A 23028-nucleotide genomic window follows, 5' to 3' on the forward strand; every position below is an offset into this window, starting at 1 on the left:
TGCATGCCTGTCTGCTACAGTGTAAAGTGTGGGCCGGGTGGCACCGTCACTACAGGGGATGGGCTGGATTCAGCGAGGGCGTGAACACATGAAACCTCTGGGTTTCTTTGTGGGTCACCATCTGTTTTTCAATGTCTTTCTCATCTGCTACTGTGGTGCCTGGCCACCTTTGCTGCCAGGGTCCTGAGCTGTGGGGTTATCTTGACCATGCGAAGATGTTGCTCACTGTCAGAAAACATGAAGAACAGGCCATTGGTGAGGTAGGTGAACACATGTTGAGCTACAAATACGTTAAGTATTATGATGATATTGTTTTCATGGAGCACAGTACGTGAAGAGTTGCATTATGGTGTTGAATTGAAGAATTACCTCTCCAAGTACTCCCTCAAGGAGGGACACTGAGGCCACCAATTTGGATTAAGCTCAAATCACCGTTAATTACTGGACTGCCTTCCAGTCCATCATTTCTATGCTCACTATCAGTACAGATAGATGCCAGCCTTATGCACATTAGGCTTTGTCCTTCTCCAGAAGGGGCAGTTCAGACCGAAATACTTCCTTCTTCAGAGTGCCACTATACTTTAACATACTGGGCTAAATTAAACTGATTTGACTGCTGATCCTGGTAGTTCATAAATACAACACATTACCTGGACGGCTGCATATTCGAGTGGGTGTGTGCATTGGACAAGCTATGGTGATATGACTGTTAGGGAAAGCCCGCCAATTTCTTACATGACATTACCCGGAAGTACTGTAGAAATCACCTTTTCAGAACAAGCATCTTACAGGCTAAAACAGCACCCAGCAGGTACCCAAGCCTTATATAAAGTTGTGTAACGCTCCATGGTAAAAAATAATTATTCACTGTCATGCTCCATCTTGTGCTGCTACAGATGAGTATTGAGGTCAAGCAAGGTCTGCTGAAGGAAGTGTGGTAATGCAGGAGATGTTTTCCTTTGTACCTGGGAGAAGCTCCTAAGTATACCCTGGGCCTTGACCCTAGATCAGCATCAGAGGTTCTCTCAGCATTTGCTTACTTCTTGGGCTCTTCTGGTGGCAACTCCCACTGCGGTGCACTTCTTAGTGGTGTCCTGCCATATCATCACGTGTGCTTTATTGCACAGCTGCAAAAGTGTCTCCCCGGCTGCTAAAATTATTCTGGAAAATAAAGTTGGGGTCTTTGTGCTTCCCTCTTTAGCCATTTCAGGGAGCAAGTGACACCAAATAGGATCATGAGGGATACAGATGCCGTCTCTTGTTGGTGGATAGCTCAAGGTTGGCCGATTGTACAGTTCAACTTAGTTCAGTTCCAGGTAAGTGCACAGAGGTGACAGAAAGGCAAAGTTAGACAGCAATCCTAAATGGAATCATTGTTCACTAGGTGTAACATTGTAACTTGCTATCCCCACACTGCCTGTAACATCCAAGGAGAAACATGATTTGGAATATTACTCCTAGTGGACACGCTCAATTTAACAGTAGGTGTAATATTCTGCAAAGCAAATATTGGTCAAAGATTATAGATCACACGTTCCTTAGAATGAATTAACACAAATGTAGTTTATGAGGCCCTGGACACATTTCATCAGACTACCAGGTATGTGATTGCCTCAGTTATGACTGATGTTACATCATGGTGAGGCCGCAGTGGTATCTCAGAATGAAACACGTGGATGGAAGTACGCTCCAAATGTCATCAATGAGTGGACACTGTCTTCCCACCAGCTCACGTGGAATGTGAGGCATCAGAATACTTGCATGCGGGCAGCCCTTGACCTCTGGCCAGGGCAGCTGGACTGCTGACTGTTGGTCAGTGAATATTGTCCAATGCAAGGTCATGTTGTGCAACACGCAACTGGTGTGAATGATTTTGCACACCCCTGCAGGGGAGTATAATTGCATCATTCCAGTGGGTTCTGGGCATCTGAAGCGTGGATTAAGAATGCCGAATATGTTCCCTATGATGACTTGGCCTATGTGTGTGCTGTGTCATCAGGGCTGGACAGGCCTTTTATTAGGGGTGGGCGGAATTTGCAAAATCCACTTTCGCAAAATATCGCGATAATTTTAAAAATGATCGCAAATACGCGGAAATATCGTGAAGATGCGGAAGTTTTTTTCCGCATGTTCGCGAGATTTTCTGCATGGTTGCGGCTCGCCAACTTACCCATGTGGTTGATCACGGGCGCGGCCATCTTGTTTTCAGTTGTCTCGCGGTGCATGATCGCGAGAAGAAAGACGTGATCGGGCTACGCATGACGTCACTGCGGGCGTGAACTGTCGCGAGACAGCGCAAATGGCTAAAAACAATACAACATCTCATGGAGAACTCGACCGGATCAAGAAAACTTGTCGGCGAACGCAGGGATTCAGGTAAAGCGATCGCGCGCGCACGAGAATGTGTTATTTTACAGCGCGAGCAAGAAACAAATTATCGCCAAGCTGCGGAATGCGGAAATTTTCGCAATTTCCGCGAACTGAACAAAATTTTCGCCCAGGCGTGCCTGTTATCCCACCAGCATTTCGCCGCTGGGGTGGGGGCTTGGAGGCCAGTTTGGAAATTCCAGGCCCGCAACTGGTACCTCTGTCATTCCCCAGCTTCCTGGGGTAACAGCATTAGGCGACGGGAGGCTTCAAGAAAGAGAGGGGGAGGGGGAGAGAAATCTATTAGAGATGTCAAAGAGAGAGAGTGAGTGGCTGGTAGGAGAGAGAGAGAGAGGAGCGGGGCAGGTTTGAGCATTTTTGCTTGTGCTGCTTTTGATTCCCCGGTCCAGCCCTGTGTGTTACATCCTTTTTGAGCCAAAGAGGTTGGGGTGAGAAGATGGCGAGATAGTCCTAGGCATAACCATCTTCAAAACATTAAAAACGCTTACAGGACATCTTCATTCACAGTTTTTCAAATGTCATTCATTTCTGTGCTCACAACTTCCACCATATTGTATGCGGAGGAAAATGTAAATGATGTGTGCCAATGACCATGATGTTATGCTTCTCCATGTGAACTTGCACACTTTATGTTTCTTTTCTCTACTTACGAAGACGCCACAAGTCTATTTGATTTCAGTCATGCAATCGCTGACTGACTGTGAATGAGCCTGTCATGTGTTGCATGTGCTGCACCAGGAAATGCCATTTATATAGCAGTGAAATTACTCCTGGCCTAGCAGACAGATCCCACATTTATTGGGTGCCATCAGTGTTGCTTGGGATAACGGCTGGTTAGGATAACTGAAGTTGCACATATCCGCAATGAGTGGCTCCAAGCACCTTCGGGTTATGGGTAACAACACAAAACTGTGGTACCACCTGTTGCCTTTCTAGCGGGTGCTGGGGCACAATGAAGTACTGCTGAACTCAATTGGTAATGGATCAGAATACGCAGTGCTTGCATGGAAGAAGCCAGCCATGAGCCTGTGGGGCTTTGAATGATGCAGTGGCCAGGAAGTGGAGGGCAGCAAGTATAGTGACATGGATGGGGATGACATGGAAGTGGGCAGTGGGTGTCATTATCCTTTGCTTCCATTCTGCAACCACGTTTAGGATCACTGGTGAATGTAAATTTATCTTCCCGATGGTTCCATTTCAGTCGTGAAAAGAGTCTATTTATTTGTCTATTTATCTTCCATCTTCCCCTCAATAGTCATTCCTCGGGATGATGGGCAGTGCAAAACCCACTGGCATTCTTACTGTGGAAAACTTGTGCTTTTTTCTGGCTTATTGGTGGTACTGATCTGTGTTAAAAATTGGCTAGGGGGCTAAAATAAATCAGCTGTGGTGCAGGTATTCTCAAATATCCCTCTCTGACATTGGTCACCGTGTATCTCTAAATTGCTGCACTTATATATTCTTCATGTGCATTTAGCAGAGTTATCATGCTGGTCTGCCTTCTAGTGTGTACCCATAGGCCTAGTCCTGCCTCTTGACATGTGTGATGACCTGGACCTGTCCTGTGACCAGGATGGACGCACCAGATGTGTCCTCATTGGACTGACAGTGGACTACTGTCCCTGTTAAGTACTTAAGGCAGTGGAGGCAGCATAACAGGGTATGGAATCAGTAGTTGTGCCACACCTTGCACTTCAGTGTGAAATCTATAGAGGCAAGTGATGAAGAGGTTCTTAGTTTGCAAAGCCATAGTAGGGTGGACCACAGGACAATTAAGGGAAATTACCTCAACCCCCTTGGCCGAGGCACAGTAACCCCTGCTTGTGCCCTGGCCCCTGAATATTTTTCTTTCTTTCTTTATTTATTTATGGGTTTTGTATAGTGCTTGAATTACCCCCTGAGGGGTATCTCTGTGCTTCGGACTGTGCTGTTCAATGGGCTGACGAGCAATGTTAAAATAGGGTGGTCTTAAGAAGTTTCCTGAAGCGCATATAGTCAGGGCATTGTCTCAGGTGAATGTGAAGCTGGTTCCAGTAAAGGAGAGCAAGGTAGGAAAAGGATTTCCCACCTAGTCTTGTGTTCCTGACCCTGCTAAAAGAAGCGATTTGCTTCCTGACCTAAGGGTCCTAGTAGGATCGTAATGCTTAAGTTTCCTAGAGATGTAAAGAGGGTCTTTGTTATGCAGGGCTTTATGGACGATACAGCAGACTTTGAATTTGACACGCTTGTGGATTGGGAGCCAGTGGAGCTGTTGGAGAAGGGGAAGGGAGGGAGTTTTGGACGGTGCGTTCATGACAAGGCGCGCAGCGGTGTTCTGGACCCCCTGCTGAGTGAAGACTCATTTCCAGAGACCAGGAGAGCATTACAGTAGTCAAGACGGCTTATAACCATGGTCTGAAGGAGGGTGTTACGGGTGTAATCTGGAAGAAAAGCAAGGACTAGTCGTAGCAAGCCCAACACATAAAAGTAGGCTCCGGACGTCTGAGCAGCATGCTCCTTTATTGTTAAGGCACGATCTAGATGAATGCCCAGGTTTTTAACGAGGGCCTTAGGGCCAGGAGGGACACCAAGGTCTGCCGGCCACCAGTCTGGGGTCCACAGTAGGGGGGCATCTCTGAAGAGCATAATTTCCGTCTTCCCTGCATTAAGTTAGAGAAAATTGCTTTTCATCCAATGGGCAATGGCTTTCATTCCCTCCTAAAAAGTGGACAAAGCCGACGTGGAGGATTTGTTAAAGGATAAGAGAAGCTGGGTGTCATCGACATAAGAAATGGGCAGGAAGCCGCTGGACCGAAGGAGGTTGTCCAAGGGAGCAATATAGATGTTAAAAAATGTAGGGCTCAAACATGAGCCCTGCGGAACACCCTTAGTCAGTTCCATCGTCTTTGACCGAAAAGGACCTAGATTGACAGTCTGGGTACGGGAGGACAGGAAGCTCATCATCCACTGAAGGGCAGGTCCTCTAAATCCAATCTCCTCCAGTCTCCTGATCAAGATCTGGTGTGAGACATGTCGAACGCGGCAGAAAGGTCCAACAGCACGAGAATTGTAGAATGGCCACTGTCTACGGTCATCCTGATATTGTCCGTGAACTCCAACAGGGCAGACTCCGTACTGTATTTGGGCCTGAAACCAGATTGAGAAGGGTCCAGGCTGCCATTTTTTTTTCGACATGGACAGATAGATGTTGATTGATGTGTTTTTCCAGAAATTTGCTCAGGAGAGGTAGTAGGGAAATGGGGCAGAGGTTGGAGAGCTCTTCCATAGGGACCTTGGGATTTTTACGGCTAGGGATGACCTGTGCCGTCTTCCATTCATGTGGGAGATGACCCTCTCTCATAGAGAGGTTGAGAATTGTGCCTTTGGGTGAGGACAGTTGGTTGGAAACGGAGGAGGCTACTTTTGCTGGGATAACATCCAGGGGGAGCCCGATTTTACAGAATGAAGTAAGGCTGGGACCACCTCGGTAGACATAGGGGGAAGCTCTCCAGCAGTTGTGTAGTTGCTGATACTTGTGAGTCAGCAGAAAAGGCAATCAGTTGCTGGCACCCAGGGGGAGAGATCTTATCATAGATGAATTCAATTTTCTGTGAGAAATTCTGGGCGATGTTGTCACAGAGCACTTGGGAGGGAGGTTTATCGCAGGCCTTGGGACTGGTAAAAGATTTCAGTATCTGAAATAGGGTTTTTGGAGTGTTCTCTGCCTTAACTAACTGTTGGGTGATAGACATTTTGCGCGCTTGTGGGAGCGTGGGCCGGATAATCAAACGTGGAGGCCGAATATATTTCTTGATGGTGGTTTTTTTATTTATAACTTTTGAATGGTCTGTTATAAGGGTAGTGGTTAGGCTTCTCCTTTCTTCAGGTGTTCTTCCTCTTTCTTTACTAATGTGATGTTCCCCGGTTGTTTTCCCACACTTCCTCCCTTCAGTGGTCTCCCATGGAGGCTCAATTTGAGAGAAAGAAAAGGGGAGCGGTCAGTAAATGTATACAAAAAAGTGTAGGAAAACGTGTGCCCTTCACCACACCCGTCTGGTGCTCTAGAGATAAAATGGTGAAGGATAGGGGGGTGTGTTCAATAAACGAAAGAAGGAAACTGAATAAGGAAATAATATCCGCTAAGAAAACACAACCTGGAATGCTTCTTCACAGGTTCTCTCACGTAAATATCAGACCCGACTTCAATACCAGCTGGTCTATTTTATAACATAGTGGACCTGTAAGTCACTCGGTTTTCTGTTCTCAGGGCTTTCTTCAAGGCCATAAAGAGGGAGAGGTGCTCAGGGGTGGTTCAACAGTGCACGTGCATTTCATGTACGGTGCCCGTGTTCCCTTCCTTCTTCCTCTACCTCCCTCCTCCCTCTCGTCGTCACTCACTGGCTCCACCGCAACTTTCCTGAGTTGCGGCTGCTCTCCGGCATCCTCCTGTGGACACCACCACTCCTCGCTCCACCGCTCGTCGCCTTCTCCAGATTCGGTGTCTCCGTCTCTGGTTCGAAATCCTGACTCTCCCTCTCGCTCCTCTTCTCTTGCATACTCTCCGTCAGGTGTACTCGCCTCCCTTTCGTTGTTGATCCAATGTCTTTTCTCTGCTCCTTCCGGGGTCCATTCTGCCTTACTTTGTTGCGTCATTCCCACGTCTCTTCCCCTGTATGGATACACGATGTTGGGGCGTGGTTATCGTCCCGTTTGTACTGTGGTCGTGGTTGTACTTCCGGGTTCCCCTCTGCTGTAATGCGTAGGATTGACCGGTATCGGCAAGGTCGTGTACACCCGTTTTCTGAGGTAAGATTCCCTCACAGCGCTCCTTTTAGATTTTTGTGGTAGAAGGAGAGGGCATTCTTGAAGTTGTCTTTGTCCCTCACTTCCTGGGACCTGCCCCAGCGTCTCTCCAGATTTTTGCACTGCCGTTTTTCAGCACGAAGCTCAGGGGAGTACCAAGCTGATTGAGGACGCCTAGCTGTATTCGGGAATGATTTAAGAGGTGCAAGCAGGTAAATGGCACTTGTAACAGCCGAATTGTATCTGACTAGGCCCTCCTCAGTTTTGGAAGGTTCGACTTCAACTTCCCAGGGTTGCGAGAAGGCTGTCTGGAAGATATCTTGGGAGATCTTATACCATTGCCTGCGGACGCTGAGGGCGGCAGTGGGGGGAACAGCAGTCACGCTGGGACCCAGAATAGTAAATTAAATAGATGCATGATCTGACCAAGTCAAAGGTTGAGGAGGTTCACACATGATACAAGGGGTGTTGGAAAAGATGATATACAGTGTGTGACCCGCAGAGTGGGTCGAGCCATCATTGAGCTTTGTTAGGCCAAGGAGAGCCAGGTCTGCAAGGAACAGCAATGTGTCGGGGAGGGTGTCACATTCACTGTACACATTGAAGTTGCCCAGCAGTAGGAATTTATTAGTCGAGATTACATGGGGAGCAATTATTTCTGTAAGCTGGAGTGAAAAGTCTGCCAACGGGCCAGGAGGCCGGTACACTAATGCACCTTTCCAGCTGAGTTGCGGATGGAAATCAATGCGAAAGACAGAAATTTCTATATTGGCGCTACAGCATTGCTCGAGTGTTGAGACTGAAATGCAGTCTTTATAAGTAATAGCAATCCCGCCCCTGCCCATCCTTAGGAGGTGGTAGCGTTAAGGTAATGGCAGGAGTAGAGCTAAACTTGAGCCATGTCTCAGTCAGAAACTCTAGGTCAGGGTTAACTGACCTCTGTAGCATGCCTAGAGAGGGATCTCACATTACATAAAACACCTTTCCTGCCTTTATTGGGCCTGTTAGGCAACCTTCCTGGTCCCGGCACGGGAGAAAAAACGTCCTTAGGAGTGTGAGGATGATGAATAGAGCTACAACCCCCAGGGATATCTGATGTTAGATTACTACTAGTCATGTTGCACTGGAACTGACAAAGGATGCATGAAAAAGGGTCTTCTGGTGTTGGCCAGGACCGCACAGCGTCCCGGGCGGGGTGCCCACAGGGGGGGTAATGGAACTTTCCTTAGTTCGTATAGTGCCTTGCGATAATAAGATATACCTGGGGTTAATACGGAATCTGGGGTAGGACAGGCAGGTTTCCTGGCGACGTCCTGGCGCGGACGGTCACAGACGGGCTTGCCTTTGGCCCTAGGGTCTGACAGCGAAACTCAATTACTTTTTGTAACTTTATCTTCCTCTCTAACTCCCTTTTGCTATTTGATCACATGTCCCGCTTTAGTTCCTTTTCCTTTTGTGACTCAATCTACTCAACACGACATCTCTCAGCTAAATACTCGTGTCTCTCTTTCTCCGTGTGATTATTTATTCTATATCTTCCATCAATAGATTTTAGTCCCATGTAAGTTCCTTGTAAATATTATGTGTGTGTATGTCTGTGTGTGTTTGCGTGTTGAAAATTTGTTGTCACTACATCAGGGTTGATAAATTCGAGTTATAATAATATTGCATCCACCACATCGCCAACCACTACATCACAATGCGAGTTTAGAATTGCAATTTTCAAGCAGACCTGTAGTTAACCGTCGGGGGCGGGGTGAATATAGGTGAAGTTATGAATAGTAATTGTATACTCATCTTACAATGTAGTGGTAGGTCAATGAAGTCGATGTGAACTATTTTTTAATGTTCATTTTAAAAACACAATATGGTTATGTGAATGTCTACAATGCATTCCTGGGTTTGGTAAAGTTGTTTCTTGACTGGTCCCAGTGCATGGGATACTCTGTTTAGACTTTGAAGTGGATGAATTACACAATTCTGGTTTTGTCTCAATGTATTGCATGCAATTAAGTGGCTCACCAACATATTAAATGATGTTCCCAGATAGAGCAATGGGACAAAACTCAATAGTAGCAACAGTGTTACAAGTATCTGCAAGGCATATGCATAGTGTCTTGAGGTTCGTAGCGTGCAAGGGCACTTAACACCACACATGAGCAGCAGTCCATGAGGCACACTGGTCTCAAGGTGCATTGCAGAGGTCCTTGCACTTGGTTAGCTAACAAGGTGCTGGATTGCCATGCCCAATGCAAAAACAGCAGTTGATGGACAGAATGCAGAACAATGTCATACATTCACCCCAGTACAGAGATCTGGGCCTAAATCCATCGTTTTTTTGCTCACCATGCCGTTCCAGTTTGAACCCAGCCATATGCAAATCAGTCTTGACCCTCTGCCTCATGGGAACAGTCCAGCCCGAACTGCCAAGCCAGGTCCTCCCTGGACTGGAAACAAGCATCCTAGGACCGTTTTCGAGGGTTCACCCCTCTTCAGCCAGGATAGGTTGATTCCAGTGGCATGGAGAGCACGGGACCCACATCTGAACATACCCGCCCCACTCGCGGTGACAAATGCAAAAACAACAGTTGATGGACAGAATGCAGAACATTGTCATACATTCACCCCAGTACATAGATCTGGGCCTAAATCCATCATTTTTTTGCTCACCATGCCATTCCAGTTTGAACCCAGCCATATGCAAATCAGTCTTGACCCTGTGCCTCATGGGAACAGTCCAGCCCAACTGCCAAGCCAGGTTCTCCCTGGACTGGAAACAAGCATCCTAGGACCGGTTTCGGGGGTTCACCCCTCTTCAGCCAGGATAGCTTGATTCCAGTGACATGGAGAGCACGGGACCCACATCTGAACATACCCGACCCACTCAGGGTGACAAATGCAAAAAAAACAGTTGATGTACAGTATGCAGAACAATGTCATACATTCACCCCAGTACAGAGATCTGGGCCTAAATCCATCGTTTTGCAAAGCCTAGATAGTTTGAAGAAATGGCTAAAAACAGCAGAAGCTGGTGCAAGGAGGCGTATGCTCACCGTGCAAAGTCACCAATAAACCTGTGTGAAATTTTATGTGCTCCGGTTTAATCTTGCATAATGTCCAGTATTTAGCTTTACATGTGTTACACGTGTCCGCCCCCCCCCCCCCCCCCCCACATTGCGACAGAGTACCCTTACAGCCAGGATATAAATCAGGCCCTTAGCCTGGATAAAAAGCATATTGGCAGGAGCACCGGAACAATGCAAATGAACTGAGCACTGTTTGCATCACACTTTTTTAGGGCAAAATGCATATTCACATAATTTTGTATACTTCTGTAGCCTTTTGTGTGGCCACGAATTAATTTACTCGAGTTTCGCCCAGGATTAGTCACTACTGTCTCATTTGCACATGTAGGATTGATCTCTTTGGCAGCCCATCTTCGTCACTGGTGCCGGGTTTATTTTTAACTTTGGGAGGGTTGCTGTGTGAATCAGATGTGTTGAAACTGTATGTCACTGTGAGTATAGGGAATACATCACTTATGTGAGTCTAGTAAGAGTCGCAGACCATCTGCTCATTTCGTGTGAATAGCTTCCAAGCCATTGTGGGTATTGTGAAGTGCCTGGGTATAAGGAATCCTAAACAGGCCATCCATGTTAGTTTATAAGATGATGCAGGCCTTGAGCGGTCCAGTGGTTTATGAGTGGTACAGATGATGGATATTATATATCATTATTGTTCTTTATTACACCTTCATGTATTTATGTATTAACAAATGACTGCATATATGAAGTATTGTTTTTATGATCATATTAATCTTTTCAATAAAGTCAGTGTTACAGATGGCATAGGCCATCTCCAGGCTCAATATGGGGCGGCCCTTCTTGGAATGCTGAGGCCTTATTTACTTGAAAAGGGGCAGCAGAGCTTCAGTGAACCCTTGGTTTCATCGTAGTCATCAGTACGTGGGTTGCTTACCAGCTCCACAGACTGAATACAGTTGTGCAACAAAGGGCCTCTCCTGCCCAAATCCCGGAAAGGTTCAATGAGTAGGTGGGAAGCAGCAGCTTATTGACAAAGGTTATTAGAAGTTCAGCGCCCAGCCATTATACATGCATTCCTGTAATTTAAAACAGCTGGTCACAGTGGGTACATTGTTGCCCCCCCAGAGAGACGTTTGGGATACCAAGGGGCCTCTGCCTATGTGCGGTGGTCCCAGATGAACACTTCAAATTGGGGAAACTTTTCGGATTTCCTCCGGACTTTATAAAACACAGGAAGTTGGGAAACAGAACTGGAGGATGGACGTGTCTGCTTTAGGCATTCTCCTTCGCATAACGCTGTTCATACAAAAGGCAGATGTTTGCTATCATTTTTTAATACAAATAAAAAGCAAGGGGACGGGGTAATGGTCTCACACCCAGTAATTATAACTGTTGACGAAGATGACGTTACGTTTATGTGCATTATATTTAATAAAATAATTACAGAAAGGTGCAATTCTCCCGAGCCTCTGGATTTCACTGTATCCCAAAAAACTATCAGTTAGGAGTAGGAGTAGGGGGACCGATGGTTGTCTCCTCTCTAAGTGCTCACTCAAGGAGGGACCCTGAGGCCACCAATCTGGAGTTTGGAGAGCACTTCCTGATTGAGGACTGCATGGAACTTAAGGGTGCCAAGGGGACAAATGTTCTGGATGCCAGATGAACAGCTTGTGGGGGACCTTCGACCCTAGAATTTCACAGTATCTTTCCTTTTTAGGTCTCGCCTGACCCAGCGCATGCACTGGTCTGGCGAGACTTTTTGAGAGGGCTCCAAAAAGTCCTACCAGGCCAGCCTAGAGCTACAGTGCATGTGCGCGGGCGTGCGCGCCGCGCTTGACCGCGATTACTTTCACTTTCGCGGCCGCACGGCCGCTTTGATGTTTGATCACGATCACTTTCACTTTCGCGGACGCACGGCCGCTTGGCTTAACCAATAGGTCTCGCTTTTGGGACCTTATAAGTATTTAGTTATGCAACTGTTGCATGGCTAAACACTTATAAGGTCCCAAAGGCGAGGCCTATTGGCTATGCCAATGCTTGTTATTTTTGGTCTTAGTTGAAAAGCCCCAAGTATTCTTTCTTAATAACGCTTTTGTCTTAACTCCCCGTGAAGTTTAGGATTTTGGAGGTGTGTGAATTTATAATTCCGCTGTAGATGTGTTTGTGAGGGTCACAATCGTGAGTTTGTCATCACTGTCTGCAGGCGAAATTGTGTTCTGTTTTTTAAGTGTTTTTAAACTTGCATACTCTTCGTTTATAAGGCACGTATTTCTGTTGGCAAGGAACCCTGATGACTATATCTCCACTTTCCACAGGTGTCATTGTAGACAGTACATCTCAGCTGAGGAACTCTGCGACTCGTTTTGTCTGCGGGATGCTCCTCGCCTCTCCATGCACCGTGGCACCGACAACGAGTTCCTGCTGCGGGTAGAAGAAAGAGAACAGAGGCGCAGTACAGAAATGGTAAGTGTGTGACGTGCCGGGTCAAGCCCTTCAATAGAAACCTCTTAGGGGACATATCTGGTTTTGGGAAGGTTTTGATACTGGACTGGTGGTATTGTAGGAGGGAATGATCCATTATGAAGTTGGGGAGGTTGTTTTGCATTTGAAGGAGGAATGGAAGTTCTATTCCTTGAAGAAAGGGTCTATTCCTTGAAGGGAGGGTCTATTCCTTGAAGTAAAAGCTTCTCCTTTTTTAGAGCCCTATTGGGATATCATAACCAAACCCCTGGATAGGAAGTTATATTTCCAGCTTTGAGTGGGGTCTCTCCCAATTAGATCACTAACTGGAAGATGGGCAGAGGGTAGCTCTCAAGTCTGCCCAGTTTGTAAAGCAAGGTCTGAGACCATTGCCCACTTTCTCTTTGTGTGTGGGGCTTATTCAGTCCCCCGACGTGTTTGGCTGAAGGCCATGTGTAAACAGCTGGGCACAAGAGCGAGCGACATCGCTTTAAGGATTATCTGTACCAGCCCTTCAACATTCATTGCTGTGGCAGTTGCCAAATATCTGGGATGGGCTTGGGCCATCAGAAAAAAATCTCTTGTCTAATGGTAGCATAGGAGAAAAGAAATTAGACCATTGCCCACTCTCCCAGTTAACAAAAAAAAAAAACCGCAAAAAAAAAATGTTTGCCTTTCTGTTTTTATATTGGCTAAATAATTTTACGATCTTCAGTATTATGGATGTATCTTAATGCTTTTTATTCTTTTTAAAAAAAAGTTTTTACAAGAGACTGTTTATATGCTATGTATGCTTCATGCTTTTATGAGTTTTTATCTTGAATAAAGCTACAAATTGGAAGTTCCAGTTTAGTACTAGAGTCCCAAAACTGAACACATTTATTTCCTTTTACAACACTTTTCAAGTAATAACTGAAAGCTTTGCATTTGTGAATGAAATTTCCCTTGATGAAGTGCACAGTAGACTCTAGTCCTCGAGCTAGTGAGGACCAATGCACATTTGAACACAGTGGGACTCATACTTAGGCCTTTATTTAGCAGGGCGCTAATGTGTTGTATTTGCATGGTTGCGTTTATGTCAGTGCCTTTGCATAGGAACATCTACATTCTGAGTAAAATGGTGAAATCTCCAAAAAACAAAATTGAGCTTTGAAATGTGTAAACCTCGCAAACCAATTTTACGCTATTTTATACATTTCTCATGGTAAGATTTGGAAGTGAAAGGATACCTCGTGTATTTTTCTTTAGCGGAACATTGTAAACAAGCATTGGCAAAGCCAATAGTTTGGGTGTTCGCTGCTGCCTTTTGCCTTTGTCACTGATTGCTTTGTTTCATCATGGTTTTTGCAATACTTTATTGTTGGAGAAGCTTCCTGTCTGGAAAAAAACATTGGTTAAAAGCAAAAATATTTTTGTGTCTCATAAAGCACATATTGCCACAGTAGTCCCTGGAACTTAAGAGAACTACGTTGTATGTGGATGTTCTCTTTGTGAGAGGTAAGAATGCTGACACTCACAGTGAAGTTAGCCAGTGGCTGAAATGGGCTGAACCACTCTTTTATGCTGAATGCTTTAGTGGCCAGAAGAAAAATGTGAATGACACAATACCAGACCATTAGATAAAGAGAGCTGCCTTAAATCCCATAATGGTAATACATTCAAAAGGTCTTGACTAGCGCTAGAACTAACCAACCCGAGGTTTTAGCTATTAGCTATTAGAGAGAGAGGTTATTGGATTTCGGGAGTTACTATGACACACCCTGCCCTTGGATCATTGACTCCACAAGCGGTATGATCTTAGCTAGTCAGAGGTGAGGCATAGTATGAGGAATTCAGTTACATAGAGTGATTGACAGAGAGTGGACAGTATAACACAGGCCTCTTATTAAAATGTTAAAGTTTGTATTTCAGTTTACATTTAAAAAAAAAAAATCTTTTGCTTTTGTTTGATTTACTATTACCATAGTTAAATGTAATTTCTAGAGCTTGTCTCATCCACATGGCTAGCTCACAGAAGACAATGTGACCCTTAACATAGTACACAGCTCTTCAAACCTATAGGCTACCCACACAGGAGTTCCTTGGTGGTCTTTCTGTGGGAGCAGAGACAAAATCTCTTTGCCTTGCATCACAGTGAAGAATGCAAACTTGCACTAATGCACGGTGAAGCCATGTCATCTACTACGGATAGGATAGAATGGCATTTATTCCCATGGGGTGTTTGAACCGTAAGTGCCTTAGAATGTCTTTTAAGATTCCACTTAATTTAAGGAGAGGTAGCTGAGTAGAATGTAGAAACAGGGAGCCAGGTTTGAATGCTGGCCTTCGCTCAACATTCTGAGATTTTCAGCAAATCACTAGGCCTGGGCAAAATTTCCGTTCCGTTCGCGGAATTTGCGATAATTTGGCATTTCCGCGTTCCGCGGAGAGCGCGGAAATGTCAAAATTTCCACATTCCGCAGCTTTGCGATAATTTGGTTCTTGCTCGCGCTGTAAAATAATACATTCTCGCGCGCGCGCAATCGCCTTACCTGAATCCCCGCGTTCGCCGACAAGTTTTCCCGATCCGGTCGCGTTCTCCATGAGATGTATTGTTTTAGCCATTTGCGCTGTCTCGCGACAGTTCGCGTCCGCAGTGACGTCATGCCTCGCGCGATCACGTCTTTCTTCTCGCGATCATGCACCGCGAGACAACTGAAAACAAGATGGCCGCGCCCGCGAGCAACCGCAGGGGTAAGTTAGCGACCCGCAACCATGCAGAAAATATCGCGAACGGGTGGGAAAAAAACTTCCGCATCTTCGCGATATTTCCGCTTGTTTGCGGAGATTTTTAACATTTTCGCGATAATTCGCGAAAGTCGCTTTCGCAAATTCCGCCCACCCCTACAAATCACTTCATTTACCCATGCCTAAACACCAAAAATGTGTAGAGTTTTCTGCTCTAGAGTAAAGTGCTCTAATCTCTTCTGGCCAAGTGAGTGCTATATAAACTGCAAAAAAATGTATTTGGAGTTTAGGTGCATCTCAAAAGACGTATGAGGTATGGACGTTTTTAAAAATGCCTGAGAACAAAGATTAAGAAAAGTGATCTCTAACTCTAGTCTAATAATGTAGGAATACGAAATTTAGACTCAGAAAGTAAAATAGAGTCAGAGATCCTGGGAAAATGGTGACTCAGTGCATGAGTTGGAGGCTGTACCTGTCTAAAGTAATTGTGCAGGGGGGTTGGGGAAGGAAGCAGTGGGAGTAGGAGGAGGATGACAGGTAGAAGTATGAGAGTTAGGAGGAGGGCAAAGACGACCAGGGCCACAAGGACCAGGACAAGAAGAAACAGGCCCAGGGAGACCTAATCTACCAGGAACAGGCTTACCAATGCCACTGGAGGCCAGGAACAAATAGACAATGAGAAACAGGGCGATAAAAAACAGCCCTTGGGGTATCGGGACCAGGGTGAGAAGGATCAGGAGGGCCAAGAGGATGTGCAAAAGGGGAATCTGGACCAGGTGGGCATGGGCCTGAAGGAACAGAAGGCCCTGAAACATAACAACAAGGAGGTCAATGAGGGCCTGTGTGTACTGACAAGGTCACGAGAGGTGAGGACAACCAGGGCCAGGGGTAGCATTATCAGAGAGGACCAGGGCTGCAGGACCTGGAGACCCTAGATTAGAATGATCAGCGGCTTTTAAAGGGCTTACAAAACTAGGCCAGTTGGGATCAGGAACACAAGCTCCATGAGTGTCAGACTCAGTGGATTCCTAAATCTGGGTGACAAGAACTACATGAACCAGGATAACACGCACAATGGGATGTAGGAGGGCCAGAGGCAGAGGGAGGAGGAAGACAACACCCAAGAGTACCATTACTAGGAGGACTGTGGTAGAAGGGACCATGGTTAAATGGACATGGACAATGTAGAATAGGCAAACCAGGAAACAGGGATGATTAGTATGAGTAAGAAGGGGCAAGAGAGCCGGGGACTAAGAGGGCTAGGGAAACCACTGCCAGAGGAACTAGCACCAGAAGACCCAGTACACGAAGAGCAGACATAGGAGTACCACAACTAAGACCAGGGCTACATGAGTCAGGGGGATCAGGGTCATAAGGATTGGAAACTGGCAAATAAGGGAACTAGATAAACAGGGGAGTATGACCAGGAGGACTGATGGACGAGAATTAGGGTGAGGAGGATGAAAAGGTCCAGAACTGGGAGCATTTAAAACAGGAAACCCAGGATCCAAAGGACTATAAGTAGGAGTAAAGGAGGATAGCGACCAGTCAAACCAGGACCAGGAAAACATAGCCAGGAAGTTCTTAGACTAGCATAAAACAGAGGTCAAGGAACATCAGAAATAGGAAAGGCTAAGATGGATGTGACAGGAAAAGTTATTGCAGAACCATGTGGGCAAGGAGCAGGAGGACAAGGACCAGGATGATCAGGACTAAATTCAAGAGGACAACTAAGATCAGGACCTGAAGGACCATGCAAGTATGTCCAGAATTCTATAATAAGCAGGACAGGGACTAGGAAGACCGAGGTGGGTGGCAGTACCAAGGGCACTCTGAAGACCAGAGCAAGCAGACTAGGTAAACTAAAAGGAACATGACCAGGAGGACCGGAAACATGGCTAAGAGGGTCATGAAAAGCAGGTTTTATGGGTTCAGGATGCAGATTACCAAGTTGGACAGAGCAATATTACAAGTGGCAGGAGCAGGGTGAGGAGGATTTGATGTAAATAGGCTAACCAGACTCTGAAAGACCAAACAGAATGATCAGTGGTGGCCAGGAGGACCAGGACCAAAATGACCACGCTCAGTGGGGACCAAAACAAGGAAAACGTGGATCAAGAGGACCTGGATCAGTGGCTGCAGTACCATTAGGAAACAATGGACAAGGAACAGATCTGGGAGAACCAGACCACCCAAACCTGGTGGACAAATTCAAAGAGTGCCAGGACCCAAGCAAGATGAGCCAGTATCTGCGGTACCAGTGTTAGGAGGTTGATGGTGAGGAGCACCAGCACAATATGATCAGGACCAAGAGGACCACAAAGGAACAGAGCCAGATGGACCAAAACCAGAGTGACGGAGAAGGGTCAGGATGGCCAAAAGGAAATGTTTATGTAGAACAAGCACAATAGAACAAGAAGCACCAGGGCGACCAGGACCAAGGAGACCGAGACAAGGATAGCAGGTGGGTCAGGACCAGGAGTACTAGGCCCAGGAGAATCCAAACTATAAGGAACAGGACCAAGAGGATCAGAGATAATGGGCACAGAATCTCAGGAAGAACAAGAACTGTGAAAAACAAGAATAGCATGGCCTTCGCCAGGAGTTCCAGGTAGCTGAGATTGGGGACACAGGCAACCAGAGTCATGAAAAGAGTTCTAAGAGGGCCAAAACACAAAGGAATAGGGGGACCAGGAAGATCAGGGCAAAGAGGATCTGGATCTTGAGTACCAGGAACAGGAGGACCAGAGCCAGGAGGAAAGGAGGATCAGCAGGATCAGAACCAGGGACATCAGGACCAGGATTATCATAATCTGAAGGGCCAGTCCACAGGGCTAGGAGCAGGTTGGAAAGGAAGATGAGGAACAGGATGCCAGGCCCAGGAGGACTAGGTAAAGGAGAACCGTGATACGTTTCTGTAGAAGTAGAACCAGATCCTGAAACATAAGATCCCGTCCAATAGGACCGGGGTCCAGAATAAGCAAGGAAAATGAGGTGGTCAGTATCAAGAAATCCAGGAGGACCAGGACCAGAGCAAGAGGATGGTTCAGCACCTAGAGGACTGGGCCTAATAGTGCTAGGGGATCATGACCATAGGGCCAGGGTCCAGGGTATCGAGTGGAGCAGAATCACTAGGACCTGGGGTAGCAGGACAATGGTAATGAAGATCAGGAGAACCAGAACAGCTGGAGTCAGGAAGACTAAAGGGACTGGACCTTGGTGTCCAGGAGGGACTGGACCAAAATGAAGTTTCTCAGGAGGACTCAAACAAAGAGAACCAGGACCAAAGGGCCTAGACCACAGGTTGTACAGGCAGAAGGACCATGAGGACAACCCACAGGGCTAGGATGGCAAGAAAGATTCAAAGTAGACAGACAAGTGTGAAGAAGGCAAGTTCTAAGAGGGCAAGGACACAAGAGGCCAGAGACCAGGTAGGCCGAGGGGACCAGCAGGACCAGGAACTGGTGTACTGAGAATCAGAAAAGCTGTGTGAGAAGGATCAGAAGGACCAGATTAACATGATAAGATTAAGAACAGGGACCAGATGGGGGAAGATTGTGTGGACTAGAAGGATCAGAATAAGCAGGACCAGGAAAAGAACTAGGAGGACCAGAGAGGTCAGAACCAAAGGACCTGAACCTGAAGTTACAATTGGAGCAGGAGGGCTAAAAACATAGGTATTAAGACAAGGCTGGCGAGGATCAGGAGAACCAGGACAACAGGGCTAAGTGGATAAAGACCCAGCAGGACCAGTGTGAGGATCATTAGTACCAGGATTAGGAGCCCAGGAAGGGCTATTAAAAGGATGAGCCAGGAGCAGGGCCAGTAAGACCAGGGATAGAAAGGACTTCAACCAGAAGCACCAGATTCAGGAAACTAGAACCAGGGTGACCAGAACTAGTTAGACCATGGCCAGGATGAGGATCAGGAGGACCAAAACTATCCAGAAAGTCAGGGCTTGGAGCAGGACTAGGGTGAGGACCAATGTCTAAAAGCATAGAAGGATCTGGAAGTAAAGGAACAAGACTGGGAGCAGGAGGACACCTATGTACTTCAAGGCAAAATGTATTAAGATATTCCTTTTGTAAATGGTTCTTGTTCATGCTTCTAATGCTGCCAGCCTCTAGAAACCCCCACCTCTTCAGCCCAGTTGTATGTCGGAACCACACAGGTGTTAATCACGCCTACCTTAATAACGTGGTCCGAAGAATGAATGCACCTTTACAACACATTCTTCTACCATGCAAATCTTTACAACGACTTGACTTATGGAGAGCGCTGGAGTTGGAATAGTATAATTTACTATTCAAACTCCTGTCTGTGCAACAGCAGGAAAAGTTTTGGACTTAAAGTACTACATCAGTCCAACAACATGTTCCTTAAGGGAAGTTGTTGTAACGACTTGCGTGGTAAGGAGTGCGTTGTAAAGACGCATCTGTGGTTCAGACCACGCTGTTATGACACAGCATGGTTCGAGCAACGGTATAACGGCTCTTTCCCTTTCAGCCCATGTTAACAACTGGTATGTATTTGCTGAAAAATCCAAACATGCAAAGTGAATAAAAAGCCGGGACTGTTAAACTCTGACCTCTGAGTGTAGAAGACATGATCTAATGCTGGCACAGTAGTCTCTGGGTGGATCTGAGAGCATAGGAACTGAAACTTGGCAGCGGACTTTAAAGGTGGATGGATGAAAATGAGTGTGGTCTGTGAAGGATGACGGAAAGGATTTGAGAAACTCGGATGGCTGCAGGCAGGAAAAATGGTTAATTTCTAAAAAAAGGTGTCAAAGGGATATGGCAGTCAGTAAAGCGAAGCTCAGGATCATAAGAAGGCTCTGATGAGCAGGAGAGAGATGATGGAGGTTCCAGATAGATTGTCGCATGTGGCCCAAAAAGGGATTCTGTGTGACCGCTAGATCTTTGTGCTGACAATCCATGTGTGTGTATGTAAGGATGGCATGTAGCAACTGTGTAGTAGTAAGATTCGTTGTGTGATGAACATCTGAGTACATGGACCAGTGGGATGCATTTTGAATGACATGATGGAGAGTAGATACAGCTTGTTTATACAGTGGACATGTATTGACTGAATCACTGTGGATAGATGGTGGAGACCTGGAACTGCAGTGAGGGAGTATGGAGAAAAGGCTACCCCCAAAAAAATCTTTGGAGTTCTTTTTAGTATGGGAGGGCGAAAAATTACGCTCCTACCGGTGGAGTTCGTGTAGTTTCACCCACTCCGCGCTCCTTGTGGAGTTCTGAAAAACTCTGCGAAGTGAAGCAGAGCGGAGTTTTTTTCTCCAGCGTCTCCCCATCGGTAAGTTGATTAGCTTGCAAGAAAAAATAACGTGCTAGACCTCCTTCTGGCGAGATTTCTCATTGCGAGTAGCCGGTTGCAACCGCTCGTGTTGACAAATCTGCCATTTTCAGTGAAGAAGCTGCCACTCAAGTGGAGTGGCAGAAAGCAGAGGCGCCCTTTGGCGCAACGTGTAGTGCCATTCGTGCTGATTTTACAGTGTGGGACAAACTCCCTGCGCTAAAAATCAGTGCGAGCAGCATGACTTAACAGACTCTCCTGCTGGCAGAACTCCGCGGAGCCTGGCAGAGTTTTTGTGGCAGTTTGCGAAGTTCTGCCCAGGCATACTTTTTAGCAAAGGGCTGCTGATTAGTTCTTCCTGACTGATGACATAGGGAAGATGGTAGGAGTAAGGGGTAGATCATAGATTTGTCTAGTTAAAGGTGTCAAAGTTTCTAAGCAGGGCTGCCCTTTTGGCTGTGCCTGATGACTACTCAGAAAGGCTGGTAACAGCCAGGTGCTGAGATCTCATGTTTTATTGTGTCCTTGTGGTGGATACTTCTACTTAGAGCCAGCACTATTGCTGCTACTTTGAGAGCCATCAACTAGCACAAGAGCTGTGCCTGAGCCACAGCCAGAAAGTGACAGTTGAAAGAAAAACATCCCAAATCAGTTCTGAACCCTCAATAGTGGATACACATCCCTTGTCTGTAAAATGGGTATTAAAGTGGAACAGTTAAATGATTGATCAGTAGGTCACCAGAATGGAAGTAACAACATTTCTCTGTTTATTCAGTGTCTTATTTTTTACAATATTTGTAATTAGGTCAATGAATAAAAATCACAGTGAGTTTATTTTCTTCTGTCTCTTTGATGCCTATATATCTTTCTCTGATATACTGGGAAAATACATTCATATTCAAATGACATCCGTTCAATTATAGTCCCATTCGTTTGCTTGTGGCTCCTTGAAGGAATACTTCTTCTGATGGCCCAGAGAGCAGGGACCGTCAAAGGAAGGGCTTTATACTATCTACCCTATTTAGAGTAAAACCTGGTGGTAAGGGACAGGAAAAAAAATAATGACCCTTTGCCCCTGGGAGAAAATCTCAGCGTATTGGAACATTAATTTTTTAGTTTTTTGAAAACTCCTGCTTTCGGAGGTAGTTTTTGATAAACAATTTGTTTTTAACAATTTTGTAGCCAGCCATCATGCCTGTCTGTTCTGTCCTTCAAATGTTTCATGCATAGTCAGGAACCCCCATGACAGCAATGCTTGTCAATATAGAGGGTTATCCACAGGACCAGCTGACAACTCTAAATTTTGCAGGGAGAAATGTTATGTTATGTTATGTTATGTTACATACATTTGTAATGCGCGCTGCTGCCCCAGCAAAGGGGCGTCCAGGCGCACGGCAGGTAGAAATGCAACACCACAAAAAACACAACAGACCAAAGGGAAGAAAAAGTTAAAACAGAAAAGTTTTTAAGGCTCTGCGAAAAGCTAAAAGATCATCTAACAGGCGCAACTCTGCGGGAAGAGAGTTCCAGAGCTCGGCAGCTCTGACCCGGAAGGAGCGGCCGCCAGCCCGGGACAGCCTATATCTGGGGATCACAGTAAGTGCCTGACCCAAGGATCTCAAGGGCCGGGTAGGCACATACCAGGCCAGAAGATCCACGAGGATAGGGGGGCCCACCCCCCTCAAAATCTTGAACGCCATACACAGCACTTTAAACTGAATTCTGGCCCGGATAGGCAGCCAGTGCAGTGATCTCAATGTGCTGGAGGCAGAACAAGAACGGGGTAGGCCGACAATGGCTCTCGCCGCAGCATTCTGAATGCGTTGGAGGCGGGTAACCTCAGCCACATTGGACCCGACCAGAAGGGAGCTGGCATAGTCCAGGCGCGATAACACTGTCGCCTGGACAATTAGCTGCCTGGTGCGATGGTCAAAGAACTTCAACACAGGGCGAAGCGACCGTAAAATACCAAAGCAGCAGGCAGCAATCCTCTTCGTATGGCCAACGTAGCTGAGGGAAGGATCCATCCATACTCCTAAGTTCTTTAATTCCGTGACCGGGAGAGGGGCCGGCCCCAGCTCCATCGGCCACCACCTGTCCCCCCATAGCTCCGATCTCTTGCCCACGATCATGATCTCTGTTTTCGTGGCGTTGAGCTGGAGACAGTTGTTCGTCATCCAGCTCGCCACCGCCCTAAGTCCGCTCTGAAACCTGGGGGCATCCCGATCGGTATCCCCGCTGATCGTGACCGCTAGCTGCGTGTCGTCAGCATATGAGACCATGGTCATGCCCCATTGCTTGACGACCT

General features: G+C 46.4%; 1 protein-coding gene across 1 annotated transcript in view; it reads left to right on the forward strand.

The window, feature by feature from the left end:
• Positions 1-23028, forward strand: part of LOC146856812 (uncharacterized) — a 1211343-nt gene that overhangs the window by 545261 nt on the left and 643054 nt on the right. Inside the window, exon 16 of the mRNA XM_085646995.1 lies at positions 12530-12677. Coding sequence (XP_085503121.1) covers positions 12530-12677 — 148 coding nt within the window. The remainder of the gene's footprint in view (positions 1-12529; positions 12678-23028) is intronic.

Source organism: Triturus cristatus, chromosome 3_2 (assembly GCF_964204655.1).
Source record: "Triturus cristatus chromosome 3_2, aTriCri1.1, whole genome shotgun sequence".
Lineage (NCBI taxonomy): Eukaryota > Metazoa > Chordata > Amphibia > Caudata > Salamandridae > Triturus > Triturus cristatus.